At 40.0% G+C, this 16,347-nt stretch overlaps 1 protein-coding gene across 1 annotated transcript in view; it reads right to left on the reverse strand.

Annotated features, from left to right (window-relative positions):
* Positions 1–16,347, reverse strand: part of LOC132098906 (plexin-A4-like) — a 224,646-nt gene that overhangs the window by 35,329 nt on the left and 172,970 nt on the right. Inside the window, exons 6-12 of the mRNA XM_059505180.1 lie at positions 15,449–15,572; positions 10,514–10,667; positions 7,896–7,995; positions 7,696–7,810; positions 2,831–3,031; positions 2,327–2,423; positions 515–705 (exon numbers count right to left, since the gene is read on the reverse strand). Of these exons, the coding sequence (XP_059361163.1) occupies positions 515–705; positions 2,327–2,423; positions 2,831–3,031; positions 7,696–7,810; positions 7,896–7,995; positions 10,514–10,667; positions 15,449–15,572 (982 nt within the window). The remainder of the gene's footprint in view (positions 1–514; positions 706–2,326; positions 2,424–2,830; positions 3,032–7,695; positions 7,811–7,895; positions 7,996–10,513; positions 10,668–15,448; positions 15,573–16,347) is intronic.

Here is a 16,347-nt window from a genome sequence, read left to right on the forward strand (position 1 = left end):
TACTTCCTTTGCCTTTTTTTCAGTTTATATAAACTTTTATTCTTCACAATGATGGTTAACCATAAAACATGCATGTCAGTGAGTACAACTGAGCTATTTCTATTTACCAGAATCCTATTGTACCTGCGGAACATAATATTGTACTAAGAATGACATAAACCCAGAAATGTAAGTTTTAAATTATAGTATAGTATAAACTAAACAAAAAAATGTATCAGCAATTATAGTTCATCTTCTAGAAACTTTTCACCTCTAAACCAGTTGTAAATGTACAAGCCCGGCACTGGGAAAGATCCCCAATGTCATGGGTAGTGACCTATATATACCATATACAGTGAAGCCACATTGAAAATCTTTGATACAATAAAAAAAGAAATTAATTAAAAGTGAAGTAAAATGAATTAGATTAAAAAAACAATCAGAAAACTGAAAAAGTAGATGCATTTCCATTAGTGATCTCTAAAGACTCTGTGTTAAGGTCTATTTTTGTGCCTGGACTGGTGCACAGGTTTACCTTTGTGATTCTGGGGTGCGTGCACTTGCTATAGATGCCATTGTGCTCGAGCCACATGCTCTGCGGGTGAGGACAGTGCTGTTTCAGAGAGCAACGGTTCTCTCCCTTACACCACACACAGCCGAACAGAGGGTCTGCCTTCAGACAGAGTCCACAGCTCTCCCGCCGCGCGTCACACTTGTACAGGTGCACTGGGGATACAGGGAGGGCAAAGGGCAAGTTAGGTAGGGAAACTCATGGGGTGTCAATCAAAGCAAAATGGAAGCTGATGTAATTTGCAGCAATGGCTTGAAGTACTACAGAAATCATTTAATCTCTATTCACTTGCTTCCTCTTGGCTGCGAATATAACTGCTCATCTCCTTCTCTCCCTGGTACAGCAATATTATATTTAATCTCCATGGCAACCAAAAAGGCATTTTTAATTGCTATTAGATGCTTGTATGATCTGTCCATCAACTGCTGCCCCCTGAGTGTTTCCCCCTTAGTAGGGGGGAGAAATCTCACACACTTTACTTCCCCTCTTAAATTAGCATAACCTTCACACAGACACACACACACACACACAGGGCTTTAATAACACTCACACAAATTCAAACTGCTCGTTGATTTGGATTAAAGCAATGGCATGTCCAAATTCCATTTCATATCAATGAAAATGTTCTTCTAGTCTTGACACGGAGCATACGTTTAAAAATCTCTGAAGGCTCAAACTGCCTCTGCATTAGTCTGAATATTCCTTTAATGGCCAGAGCATTTATTTAAGAGCAAAAAAAAAAGTATCAGTATTTTTGTCTTATGGATTAATTAAATTTTTCTTACCCCACTGGAAAATAGTTTTTAGCAAAAATCTAACAAAAAAATTATATAATTAAATAATACTAAATATATTGTTTAAATAAATCAGACAATTACATTAAAGAGTATAATATCAAATTATGATGAGATAAAATATTGATTAATGTGAAAATCTCACATAGCCAGACCTTCAGACTGACAGCAGAAGTTCTGGACTCTTTAATTGGCCAATGAATCAGCTTTAATTTGCCAAGGACTGTCCAAGAGGCCACCCGACTGACAAGTAAAGCAACTGATCACAATTAGTTATGTTTAGGGGCGTGAAAATGTAAAGCTGAGATAACAGATCGGTGTGCAAAAAATAAATCATTCATTCGAGAACGTTGTCTTCAGTGGTCAAGAATCTATGCTGTGAACTTTAAATATGTTAAAAATCTAGTGTTTAATTCAACCAATCAGATGAAGACAGATGAAACTCTCAAAGTATTTCCAATTTTGTGTGATTTATGCATCAGACATTCAGCCAACAGCCCGTGGGTGTGATGTCAAGGTTTCATACTGGATTACAGCTTGTACTGGTTTGAGTATAAATTCGTTATATTTACTTGTAATTATAATATCTCTGTCTTCCTGTCTGTAGGTGTTTGTTGGCCAAATAACAGCTGACTCTGACTATAGGTATCTGACTGGCTGTCTAATAGGTGGGTACACACACAGGTCAATTTGAAAGACTATGGTAGATCAAATTGCTAAAAAATATCTCTGACCTTCTATGTGGTGCAAAGATATAGACACAGGAAGAAGATGAGAGGTGTGAACATAAATTATTGTGATATATTTAGTGAAACAGAAGGCCAAAAAAGACTGAAATAAAGAGACGAAGAAGAAGTTAATCAAGAACAGAGGCTATCAGCAGTCAACTCCACCAGGATGTCAGGGGGTGGATGCTGCAAGTCTGTTGCTATGGAGACTGAATCCAGGGGTACTAGCAGGGCTGCCGGATCAGAGGCCTCACCTTTGTTTTGGGCCGGGTTGTCAATGCTGAAGTCTCCGTTCCAGATGACCGTCAGATGCACAGGGAGGCTACTCATCTCCATCCCATCATACGAGTACTGTAGCCATGGGAACAGAGTCAGACAGAGAGAGAGAGAGAGAGAGAGAGAGAGAGAGAGACATTTACTAGAGGCGTTCTGCTAGAAGTGCGTTTTTATCATTCCTGGCAGGTTCATCCTTGGGTAACACACAGTGGAGAGGACTCCAAAATCCCTACACTACTTATGCTGGGAGAACAAGCAAACATATATACTAAGTATTCAGGACAGAACGCACTTGTGACTAAAATAACTGCTCTCAAAAAACAGCTCTCTCCAAACAACTGCTCGCTTTTATCATGTCTAAGACTGTTTGTGTTGCTTAAAATTCTGTGCCTTGTTTCTGAGAGTACCCTTGTGTCCACAGACAAATTCGCTGAAATGTTTAATGAACACACTCAATCACACACGCACACACAAAGTCTTACCGATGTGTTCTGGCACTGTACACTGGAGCTGTTAAAGCGGAGGGCAGGAACTCTCTGCTCCACACCCTGTATGGTGAGTAAGCACTCATACCCACGCTGGCCCGACTGTGGCTGGGGCAGGTTCTTGGCCCGAAGGGTAATGGGTTTCACTACATTCACTGGAACCAGGATACGATCCGCTGGAAGAAGCTGAGGACATTCCTGCAGGACAACAAAATGCAAGGTCAAAAACAAACCAAAAATTCTGACAAGTCAGAAACTCCCTAGAGTTTCTCCTCAGACTGTTTTGTTCAGGTAAGGCCTTAGTTGAGACCAACAAAACCACAAAATGGGCATGGGCCTGTTCTTAGCATCAAAATCCATATTGACAGCTTCTTATATTGAAAGGACAGGCCGATAACGATGGACTGAAGCTCATTAGCATGGCTGAACTGCTCTAGGGCAGAGTTTAAAAAAAGCTATTATAGATTATTTGAAAAGCTATCTACAAAAATAAAAGCGAGTACCGTAAATTTAAGTAGACAAAGAGATTTAATTTGTCACCATCGCAAGCACACCAATGCTGGTTAGCATAAACACTTAAACACTTATCTTAACATGTCAAATAAACAAATACACCACCCACATGTATAATTGCAGCCTTAAATAAAACAGCATAGACAGTACAACACACACCCCACTCATACTCTGACCCTTATATCTCCACCCACACAAGCTCCAGATATCAAAGTCATCAGTAAATGATGGGCGTAAAATGCAGGCAAATTCCACTGAGGGTAGCCCTACACTAACCTGACTTTCAGCCAACATTCAAGTCGATAAATCCCCATTTAGAGCCCCCTCACCTTCATAATAGCTACCCAGCCCCATGGTCTACAAGGGCCTCTCTAAGTCCTTCCACAGACCACCCTCCAAGGATTTATTTCCCTATTACCCTGATATAATAATGTGAACATGTTTATTGGCAGTGGTCTTAGTCATAAATAAGGCACGACAAGGGAAAACCGCCCTCTAAAACACTAATATCTCCGTCCATTCACGCCCAAGTCTCTCCGGCATTCGCTTTCTTCTTTGAGGAAGGTGTCTGGCCAGTCACCCCCCACCCCTCCATGCCTCTTATTGATGGATGAGCAGGTCTCCGCTGGCAGGTTTATGTGGTGGGAGATTGACTCCAAGCATAACAACAGTATAATTGAAGGCTGGGAGGCTCTAATATGGAGTATTCAGAGACACTGAAGACTAGGGCCAGGTTCACAAGAATGCATAGAAGAAAGGACAGAGATAGACACAATGAGAGAGGGAGAAAGTGGGACGGGAACAAACACAGTCTATTACTCATTTTGAAACCTATGGCAGTTCCCATTTCAGTCTCAATATACGATTTTGCATAAGAATGTCACCAAAAACTTTGAAGGAAACAATGGCAAACAAATGCTTTAAATTGCTGCTTTAAACATAATTAAAGCAGATCAAAAATAGTGGCCACACTTCCTGTCTTGAGCTCAGAAAGAGAGCCAGTGTCTGTTAAGTCCAGGGAGAGAATGATTCCTGTAGCCTCAAGCCAGATACAGTTGAAGAGTCTTACTGGAAGAGACGTTAATAAAAAATACAGCGACAGTAATTCAACATGCATTCATGAGACAAATGACTCCACCCTGCGGTTTCCGTCCTTGTCTGTGACGTGTGTCAAATCTGACAAGACATGCCCGAGGCGGCTCATTTGTGCAGGGAAAACAAAGCAGGGTTTGATTAAAAAAACGGACATTATTATTAAGAATAGGCATTTTACAGATAAAAGAGGCTCTTGAGAGTGTGTTTACAGTCTTGGTTTGAGCAAGAGAGGCCTGAAGATGAGTTCAATCATAATGATGTGTTTGTCAAAGGGACGTGTAGTGAGTTAGACAGCAATTGGTCTCCCGATTGTTTACTACTGTGTGTGTGTGTGGGGGGGGGGGGGGGGGGGGGGGGCATTCAATTCACTGCAGCTGAATCTCCAACATCTCAGAATAGGACTGATATAATTAGACACTGCAGAGAGAGATACTGTAGGTGGGGGAAAAGAATGAAGTTTAGTGCGTGTGCTTCTGTTAGAGATGCACCGAGACAAAGATAGTCATTGAGTGCGAGCAGGGAAGTAGATGCCCTGGCACAGAGAACAGAGGATAGCGAGCTGGCACGGAGTGATAGATCCATAATTAGAACTGTTTGAGTATGTATGCATAATGGCAGCGTTCAGTCGGGTAGAAGATGAAACGCCTAATTCTCTCCACAGCTCTTGCAGTGTTAGCTGCATGATTACCGAGGCATCCCTTCACTCCTTCCGCTTTAGCGTGCCTCCCTACCGCCACGGGCAAAAACCCTCCCCTCCTATTTCTTGCCACATTTTACTTCCTGCAGCATCATACATGCTCTTATCTTCTCTCACCTCTGCCACTTCTCTCCTTTTCATCTGTTTGTTTCCACTCTCACTCCCCTCCCGAGCTGATCTATTCTTCAAGTCTTGTCCTCCACCTAGATCTAAATGATTTTTACCTCATAGTTTCTCCCTGAGGGCCATAGGCCATAGGGCAATCTCACGGTTCTGAACTCAGACCCAAATCCTCCTACTCACAATCTGCAGCTCAACTGCGCAAAGCTGCCGATTTTGCCTGTCAATTAACATCTTAATAAGATGGTTGAGAGTTCACTGGATCGATCAGTTCCTGTTTCCAACAACTCTCTCCTTTTCTTTCTTTCTCTCGTCTACCTCCATATTGTTCCAAAATTGAGTGTGCTGCCTTGCTTCCTACTGTCAACATAGGCAGCTTGTAACAGTCATGACTTGGAATGCTTTGTGTCACACAGATAGTTCTTCTTACAGCAAGCACATAGAAGACTCATCTTACAATAGATTTCACTATATACAGTGTAAAAAGAAAAATGTGGTATTGTAAGAAGCAATAATATTTTGTGTAAAAAAGGTCTGTTTAAATGATAAATAAATAGTTTCCCCCCTTATACTTCAGAAAAAATTGTACTTACTTTAATGCTGTTTTTTTTTTTCTCTCTCTCTCTCTCTCTCTCTCTCTCTCTCTCTTTTTTTTCAGAACAAAATTCCACATATTTAATCATAAGCCTTCAGATCAAAAGGTTTATAAGTTTTTATAAATTGGTCAAGTGATTAAGCTTTCTGATCTATTATTCAAAATGACACCACAATTTCACAATACCCGTCAGTAAGGCATGCTGTAAACAGGCACTTTGAATTCCTAAAAGGATGTAAAAAGCCAAGCCATAACAATCGTTTGCCAAAATGTAGTGGATGTTTGGGTCAGACTGGTGTGCATTTAGTCATGCAACATTATGCCAGTGGCCAAGAGTGAAACATAGGGGACCAACACAGTCAGCAACTGACAGGAATCAGCACTATCCTTAGTATACACACTATAGCCAGAGATGAAATCTGTACAGGACAATTAGATTAGCTGTGCTATGATGGATGATGGATATTTTTACTAAAAATCCCAGGACTGAACAAACAGAACCAATCATTACGACTTTCTCTTGCTGTTGTTGTTAAAAGCAGACAGTTTAAGAAGATGTGAAAATGTGAAAGACTGTGAATGGCATACACACTGTTGTTAAGTCTTGCCAGAGATGATATTCTGATGCTGTAGCACGTTTTGTTTGTAAATGTGGACTGTTTTCCTGTGCTCATGGGTGCATACTGAAACAAGCTCTGACTACTGGGGGGGGGCTTCTCACTTCCAAAAACCATTGAAAGACAAATCTAGATTATTCAGATCACTCTTAATTGGTTTAAAACACAGAAATTCATTTGTGGAAGGTCAATGTAAAAGGTCATCTCATTTCTCCATGTTGAAAGTTGACTCGTCAGCGTGTGCTCGGAAGATTTGCACAGTAAACATCGCCGGTCATTAATTCTAAGCCACCTGGAGTTTGGAAGGGGATCTGAGACCTCCAGTACAAGGGGTTAATGAAATCCAAATTAAACTCATTAAACGGACAAAACACCTGCCTTAAAACAAAAATCAAACAAAAACATCCAGTGGAAATGTCATTAAAATGTGCTAATATTCAGTAGCTGCTTTGTGTACAAGTCCCTCAACACACAATAGGGAATCCTAATATTAAACTGGTCAATATTGACAGCGTGTCCATTTGATAATTGGAACGCCAAATGCTGGCAGCCTGAGAAACGCTCTGTTAAGAGATGTTAATGAATGCTAAATGATGAGGCTACACATTTGTGTGGCTAAAATACATAGCCTCTGGGGCCAGGTGTCCTCATAATTCATTACGCATTTCAAAGCTAAGCACACAAGCATGACGTACATAATCGTATCTTCATGGTAGCTGCCAATTTCTCTTCAGTTGCATGATGCAAATGAAATAAACACATTGTGATCCGCAACATGTAGACCCTCAGGGAGGGATTAAAGGGCGTTTCAGTGATACAAACTCAACGGCAACCCTCCTTGGCATCTCGGAGAGTGAGCTAGGAAAGGGTTTGGCTCTGGCAAAGAGCACAGAGCCCCAACAGCAGCTTTTAATTTATCTGATGGGCCTGCGGTGACCTCGAGGCATGCGAGTAGTGCCAATATTATTGATAATTTACAAGGAATAAGATGTTGGTGGGAATCCAGACAGACATTTTTTAAAGATTTAATGAGAATTATGTTAAATTCAAAGCCATCAGACGTGCATGAAGCGTCTCAATGTGAGGGGGTGATCCTGGGTAACTTCTCACAATCAGGACGTGACCTGAGCCGTAACCCTGCACCAATCAAATCAATTAAGTTCAATTGAAAATGGTGAGAGCCAATTAAAAAAACCTGATGTGTGGCCAATCACAAATAACTCACCTCTGGCTGTTTGACACGACCCTCCTGGAAAGAGCAACTGCTTGGATCATGGGTGCACGTGTGACGATATTTGCACCAGTGGCACTGGTATGGACTTCCAACACAGGATAGACACCTAGGAAAGGGAATGGATGTGGATTAATGCAGTTAACTTGAGTGTTTGTGAAAATAGATAGAATGTAAATACAAAAGATACTTACGACTTGTGAACACTGCAATTGTAGAAGACAAAACTAGTGTTGGCGAAAGCTAGTCCCGTCTCCTTTGATTTGAGGTAGAGCTGGACAATCTGATGGTCACCTAAGAGGCAGGGAGGAAACTTTAAGAGTGTTGAAACAGTTGCTAGTGTGCTGCTCACAGAAGCTTCAGCCTAAGGCCAAATGAGCTGCCTACAGAAACCACAGGTTGTTCCAAAAGGTTGGTGACAATGAACTGCAACAAGGTCACAAGGTTTAGTCAATTTTTGTATCAAAGACAAAACAAAGTCTCAAAGTTTAAAGTATATTCCAATGCAGTTAACTCATATTATGAAAGGGAGAAAGTGCACCGAGCACCATTGCGGTATATATCCTGTCATGTAAATAAAATAGCCAATTACCAATTGGTAAAGTTATTGCAACACTCCAGCAGCTTAGAAGCTCCGGTTCCCATAGAAACAGTGCTGAGATGTGTACTTGGTACTGTAAATACGCATTGACTGGACCAACCTGATATAAACTTTCTTTCTTTCTTTCTTGATCAAAACATGTCAGATTTTGTTGCTGATCTGAAATATTTAAATATGAGTTTGGTAAAGCAATTTTTGAGATTTTGATATTTCACCATTCACCGACTTTCCTTGAAAGGGACTCTGAGTCTACTGTGTATTTTAGTGCTTAGAATTTCATGCTATTAGCATACCAAGTTCACTCTACCAAACTTTATATAGCAAATTAGCAGTTGCCAAAATCAGTGACACCAAGCTAAGTGTCTTAATAGCAAGCATGTTATATAGTGAGTGGATTAAGGTGACCGCTCCCCTCTGCCAAAAATGATCCAATACCCTTCCCAGAATTGAGAGACAGAGAGTGAGATCAAGAAACCTGTATGAGTAAATGGAAATGTGGCACAAAAGTGCCCATCTTCAGCATGTTTTTGTCTGAGCTAATGAAGAACCTCATGTTTAATTCAACATGCTGGACACAATATCTCCCCTCTCAAAGGAAGATCATAATTTTTCACCCTATCTTTTCCTGTCTCTCTTTTTCTCACATATTTTTCTTCAACCTCTTGTTCTCCTAACACACTCTCCTTCCCTGTCATGCGGTTTCTTCAACAAAGATCGAATCATTCATCATTCACTGGAAAGTGTGCCTGACAATGAATCTGTCCCAATTAGTTCACCTAAATGTTACCTTGATGGCTGGTATCGCCGGTGTGTGTGTGCAAGCCCCCTGCCACCCGCTGCAGAGTGTGTCTGCCTTTAATGAGTCACTCAGGACACACAGTGTTACCATGACAGTGAGAAACAGAAGGAAAGTGAGGAATAAGGGAGATAGAGCAAATAAATGACCTATAACTACAGGGGTATGTGTATGTGTCCATACAGAATCCATTAAAAACACATCTTGATTCACAACTTTAATTTTTTTTAATGATGTATCCTACTATTTGGGGTTAAACACACTGTATGTGTATGAGAGTGATGGTGTGTGTATCCAGTGATGTGTGAGTGTATAAGTGTGCACCTTCAGGTGTGTAATAGTGTACTTATCCAGTGGCGAGGAGTGTGTGTTTGCACTGCGGCATTTCAGAGCTCCAGGCCCTTGCAGATTGGGCCGACCTGTAATTTCATGGTGGCCTGACTAGCCTCACATCTCCAATGAGACTTGCATGCATCATTATTCACACACATCACACCCCTGCGCGCCACTCTTTCTACCTCACATCCAGTCGGCTGTGCCACTTACTAAGGTAATTTGCGAATGTTTCTAAACCAGACGCTCTGAAAGAACATTGTTGCCTCTATTCCGCCATGTATCTTGTTGTGTTTTACAATCTTTTTTTCTTCTCTTTTCTACACACAGAGGAGTATTCCCCTGTTTCTGCTGTAGTGCGTGTCTTAATTATCTTTACGTTGAGATATTATGAAAAATTACCAGCCTCTAGACAGCTGCCCAGATGTGTGCTCACTTTAATTATGTCGGGGTAACCAAGCATGTCGTCGAGAAAACAGAGGCGTTAGAACGGCGTCAATGAGAGTACGGAAGAGGACGGCAAAATGTTCTCTCTTAAAAAATCTTTTCTCTCTCTTATCTGCTGGAGTGAATGCTGTCAAAACCATTTTCAGCCGAGCAGATGGAGTGAAGAGTGTCTTCAGTTCAGGAGATCCAATCCAGTCCCTTTACTTGAAAAAGCTCTCAAACCTCAGTGCCAGTGGAGCCTCAGAAGGAAAGACTGAAATGGAGAGAGACAGAAGAGCACGCAGGAGACAGAATGCCAAAACTGCCTCCCTCTCGACGACCTTTATTCACTCAATTACAAAACATGTCCTGCGGCAAAGTCAACAGCTGCAGGCAAGATAGTGAGCATTTAAACTTCCATCTCTGCTCAGGTGTTTTTGCATATCACATTCTTTTCTCTTTCTTAGACTGTCTTCCCTCCTTCTCTCTAATGTAAAGCCAGCTTTTCTGGAGTCTGGAGCAGATCTCTGAATCCAGCATCTCATATTATAATCTGTCATATTCTCACTTTTAGTCTCAGTCTGGTTCATATTGCCTCAACAAATGCCAATATTTAGTCATTTTGCCCAATTTCATGTGACAGCACATCTTCGCACCTTGGTCAACGACGATGCGTGGGACTTCCTTCTCCGCAGGAGAGCTGCAGGTAATGCGGTTGCCCTCAACCAGACCGTCCATCTCTGCCAGGTCCTCAAAGGTGCAGTTGACCCCTGCAGAAAGTTCTGGAACATTATGTGCCTCCAGCACTAGCTGTCAAGGAAAAATAAAAGACAAGTTGAAGTTATTCAGGGGAGAAAATAAAAGGGAATAATAGACAGGACAAACTTTGGTGTGTCACAAACTGACACACCATCTTTGTGCACAGAATAAACTACATTTTGCTGCCACTGCCCTTAAAACTGCCGTAACATGGATATTTTCTCATGTCTGTGATTTGAAACGCTCTTGAGAGAGAAGGAAGTCTGCAGACTCCACACATGGGAAATCTCAATCCAGCTGCAGACATCAAGACATCCCAGAAAACACATGCAGCGGTTTCATAAATATCCCAGCTGACACGTGGCCAACCACACAGCCAAATCAGGCCATTGAACCAGTGGCCACATATCTCCTAAATGTCCAGAGACATCAAGACACTTCAGTCAGCGTGTACTGACTCTAATGTGTTTCACTGAACACAAGTGGGTGGGAAATTGAGAGAGAGAAGGAGAGAATGAGAAAGAGAGAGGGCTATGGGGTGAGAGTTTTCATTCTCTTTTTTCTTTATGACTCTCATCTGGAGAGCCGCTGTTTGCTCTCTCACTCCTTGTGTCCTCTCCATCTCTGTTACCCACAATGCCCCCTGGCTCCCAGCCTTCGAATGAATTTCAAGCTCTGCTCTGAAGCACATGTGTTGCCTGACACCAGAGTCAGATGAAGTGAGAAACAGAAGGGGAAGTTGGCAGAGTGAAGAATGAGAAAGAGAAACTGTCATGAGACTGAAAGAAATACCCCCTTTAGACCTGCCATTACATTAGCATTGTTTATTATCCACATACAAATGCATTTAGTATATAATACAGAAGATGCACCACTAGTAGTCATTATCATCTTCCAGTTTCAATTTGTATTGTCAGTAAAACATGAATGCAGTAAAATATACTTTTAAATACACAATCATTTATATTTAAACTTTTTGTGACTCCGAAATGACAAGAATTTGTTTTATTTTGCTCTCATAATGACACAACAGACATTGAAGTTTTGTGATCTGATCTCTCAATATAATGAACAGCAAATCAACCCACCACATTTCTTTTTGAATCTTTTATTTTTCTCCCCAATGCTTACATCTCTCTCAGTCTATTGTCTTTAAGATACTATTTTCTCCAATTCTAAACCTTCTTAATATCCTCTACCCTGGGTAGGTTTCTAAAGCAGGGAAACACGATCTGAACAATGTCAAAGAGTGCACAAAAATAAGGAAATCGCAGGGAGAGAGAATAATGAAGTAGTATGTAGTAAGAAAGACAACAAACAATCCTTGTCAGTTTGACTCTGTTGGGTCTCCATTTGGGAAAGCATGCAGTAATGCTCTGTGAAGGGATCATGGGAAGTGAAGTGAAGGAAATTGTAATAGCCACACTAATAGGAAGCAGCAGCCTTGCATAGAGTGGCCCTGCAACTAGAATTACATCAGTGATACGGCCTGAAACACCCTTTACTCAACAGAACGGCTGACCGGGGCTGTTTTTAGATTGCAGTATAATGAAAAGGCAGGGACATGTAGCAGACACTTTTTTTTCCATCTTGCCCCCTGTCTTGCAGTTATCTGCTTTCCCATTAAAGTTCAGGATGCACCGGTGGATGGTGGCGCCACTCTGGGATTTAATTTATTTTTCCTTTTAGAGAGGGATGCAGAGAGAATTTCTTCAATTACATTTCAAGTAGTTGCGAACAAACCCTTGCTGGCCATGATAAATATGAAAATCATCCCACTTGGGAAACAAACATAAAAAGACCTCTTGCAGCAGAGGGTACGACATGAGGAATATGGTGTCTTTGATTACCTCCTGCCTGAACTAAAGAATGCATCAAGAGGACAGACTCTCACGGACTTCAGATGCTGATGCGGATTTCTAATTACGCTTCAAGATTTGTAGGTGGAGGGAAACAGAGATGTCGATGTACCCCAGAGAGCCCGAGAGCTTTGAGACTCTACCCATTGTACCCCTTGTTGTACTTTAAAATGGATATGAATAATGGATAAAATCAATCTACATATAATTGAATTCTGAGAGCACCGATCAAATCCAGTGTGTCAAATCCAGTCATGATTGATGTTTTCCGTAAACAACTAGGTTAGAAGTGTAATCCTTCTTCAGATGCTAAAGTCATATTATAATGCTAAAGCTGTGGTATGCTCTGATTATCAGAGACTCTGTATTATCTAAAAAGAAACTAAATCAAAATCAACTTCTTTGGTAAATGCACTTAGTAATTCAAACAACAACAGTTTAAAAGCGGCTAATTCTTCTTAAGATGGGCTTTACTGTGGTTTGCTGCTAGGTGGAGGTCCAGGAAGGCTTATGGGTAAAATGTGAAATAACTTGAAAATATATGAAAGTCAAAAAATGTTTTCTTTTGGATTATAAATGTACTTCAATTCCTATATACTCCCTGCAGACTGAACAAAGGAGCTTTGTGCTTATCTCCTCAAACAAATATTTAATAATGAAAAAGGTCAAGAAACAGCATGAATGCCTATAGTGTATTTCTGTGCACAGTTTGCAATTTATTGCACTGCAGATGTGTTGTTTTCCTTTCAATAATTTCAGTTTAAAGGAAAAGGTCATTCTCTCTCTCCGACACTGTCTTTGCAAATTGCTTACCATTCTTTTCATAACAAACATACTGTTAAAACAGTAATTTTGTGCACAACTTAAAATAATTTCTCTATTTTAATCTCGCAAAGCTAATTTTCAGCAGACATTACTCTAGTCTTGTTGACATGATGCTTCAATTATCATTCATAATATGCAAATTTTCTCAAGAAACATGTCTTTTTATCAATATAATCAATGTTGAAAACAGTTGTGCTGCTAAATATTTTTTCTGGAAACTTTTTTTCAGGATTCTTCCATAAACGGAACGATGGAACGTTCAAAAGAACAGAATTTTTTGTAACAAATGTAAAAGTTGTTACTGTCACTTCTGATCAGTTTAATGCATTACCAAACATAAGTTTTTACTTTTATTAAAAATAAAAATAAATCTTAAAAAACTATTATACTATTATTATTATTATTTACGTCATATTATATAACATCAAACCAACTCAAGGCTACTGGTCTAAGCTGGCCTTTTCAGCAGGGATGTACTCATATTAAGAGAAAATTAAGAGTATTGATCTATTGACACATCTGGAGAGTTGATAAAAGGACTTCTTGTGATATGATCACATCAACTCTTCAATGACTGTGAACAGCTACTACTGAATATCCTGACATTTGCTTTGACTAGTTGCCCAGATACAGTCGACACGAATGCTCTGATTGAAAGTAATACAGTACTTACATATGAAGAAACACTGCTGTGTAAATGAATACGTTTTATCTAAACATATCTAGGTCCTGGTTAAACATCATTCCATGAAGCACAGATCTTGTGTTATATGGTGACGTAATGGGAGTTTATTAGCTCTTAAACAGCTTAGTAGTTAAGGATTTGATTTTGGGCCTAGAATACAGATCCTGAATCAGCTCAACGGCCAGCTCCTCTAGTGGAGACATTAATCTGATATAAAAGCTCAGAGGAGGTGCTGGATTACATCAGGATAAAGTCTGAAACCATGGCCTGCTTTGATGGATTTTACACGCACACACACACACACACACACACACACACACACACACACACACACACACACACACACACACACACACACACACACACACACACACACACACACTCAACAAATGATCAGCCAACAAAAGAAAACACCAACAGAAAAAAGTAACTGTCCTGACAAGGGATATGATCACATAGTGATTGGCATGAGGAAACGGAGTTGATATGACTCTGCTTACTGTACATGCACAACAATATTATGATATAAATCAGAATTTGGCCACATTCAGGTTCATGCAAACGCATCATTCATCATGTAAATGTATTAACCTAATTACATTACCAAATTAAGCAAATTTTCTGGTTTCCAGAAATCGGAATAATATAGATTCTTATATGAAGCTAGACTTTGGGTTATGTAAGTATCTTATTCACAAACCCATAACATTCATTCAGATATGTGTGAGTCCAAACAGGTAATTTTGGGAGTTATTTGATACAGATAGTCATAAAATACTGAGCTTAAAGAAAAAAATATGGAGCTAGGAGGAGATTTACATTAAAAGAAACATCATGGCCTTCATTTATATGAGTCTTCTGTCCTAAATTTAGCAATTAATCAAGCTCTTGTATGAAACTGTTAAAGACGGGACTGAAACTTAATGAACAAAATTAATGTGTTAAATTACTGTCCAAACATACAGGATAATAAATGGAAAGAGCAAACATCTTCAGCATTTCCTAAAGAAAAAAGCAGCTGTAGAGTTTTTTCTGAATAGTGGCTTTACCAGAATATGCATTTTAATCAGAAAATGACATGCTGAATATTTTGAAGTATACCTTTCAGAAACACCCCTGATCAGCTTTGTGTCGCGTGTGTGACTCGATTCAAGCGTCACTGAATTAACATGGCATGTGTGATACGGTCAGGAAGCATGATGTGTCTTCATAAACCCATCAGCGTAACATGCAGATCCATAAAGGCTGAACTTAAGTTAATGAACTTAACATTAATGACGGAGCCAGAAGAGTAATGGGCTCCATAACTGAATTAGTAAAGGCTAATGTCAATTTGTCCAGTGTTTGGCTTTATCCTCAGAAACACTTTAAGGGGTTCTGTAATACCTCAGTATTCCTTAAGGATGTTTTATGGTGTGATCACACAGACGGAACTGAGGTGAGAACTGAAAATTAGTGCTCACCAGGACACTGTACTGAGACACGGAGATGTTGTTGGGGTGAACGCTGAGTCTCACACACTGCTTTATGTCTGAGGCAAAGCGCCGAGGCTCGGATGACCGTTCGCACTTCTCCTTCCTGGTGCACCTGGAAAACAAAGATGAAAAGAAATATTTGAGCACCTGAGAAAGGGAGAAAGACAGCATGTAAAAGGAAGACAAAGCGTTTGATAGAATGGGGGGGGAATAGAAACAGCTTCACATATGTGTTCAACCATCTTCCATCTGTGACAAGCACAGCATGAAGGAAATGGAAGACAAGCTTCGTTACTAGTCCAAATCCATGCATTCGATTTCATTTTCATATTTCAGGATACAGGGAGTTGGGACAGAGAGAGTCCCTAAAACAACAGCGATTCTATTTGTGTATGCAGATCAGGCCCAAAGGGCTGAGGGACAGGCCAGCTTTGTGTTCTACCCTTAATGAAGCATATTCATGGCTCCCAGGTTCTGCAGGTGGAGAAAATCAGAGCTCCAAGGCCAAGCTCGTTTAAGACTATTTTATACTAGTGACTTATAATTCTAACCGCTTGACTTGCAGAATTACAATCTGGTGCTAAAGAACCCAGACACCAATACAGTGAACTGTTTTCCAGGACCCTGTGACAGTTAATTGTAATGATCTGCATTAAAAAAAGATTAATTATTTAGACACTACTTCTAATACTTTATAAGATATAAAGACATATGGATTTAGAGTCTTAACATTTAAACATTTCTAGGATTTCACGTGACCAAAATTATTTACTCTAGAAAAGTAAACACAGAATGTCCTTTTAATTAAATATTAAAATAAAGTTAGAACATAAAATTAAATATAATGTATTAATACATTTTATATATTTATTGATTATTGTTATTTA

This window comes from Carassius carassius, chromosome 22, assembly GCF_963082965.1.
Source record: "Carassius carassius chromosome 22, fCarCar2.1, whole genome shotgun sequence".
NCBI classification, from domain to species: domain Eukaryota; kingdom Metazoa; phylum Chordata; class Actinopteri; order Cypriniformes; family Cyprinidae; genus Carassius; species Carassius carassius.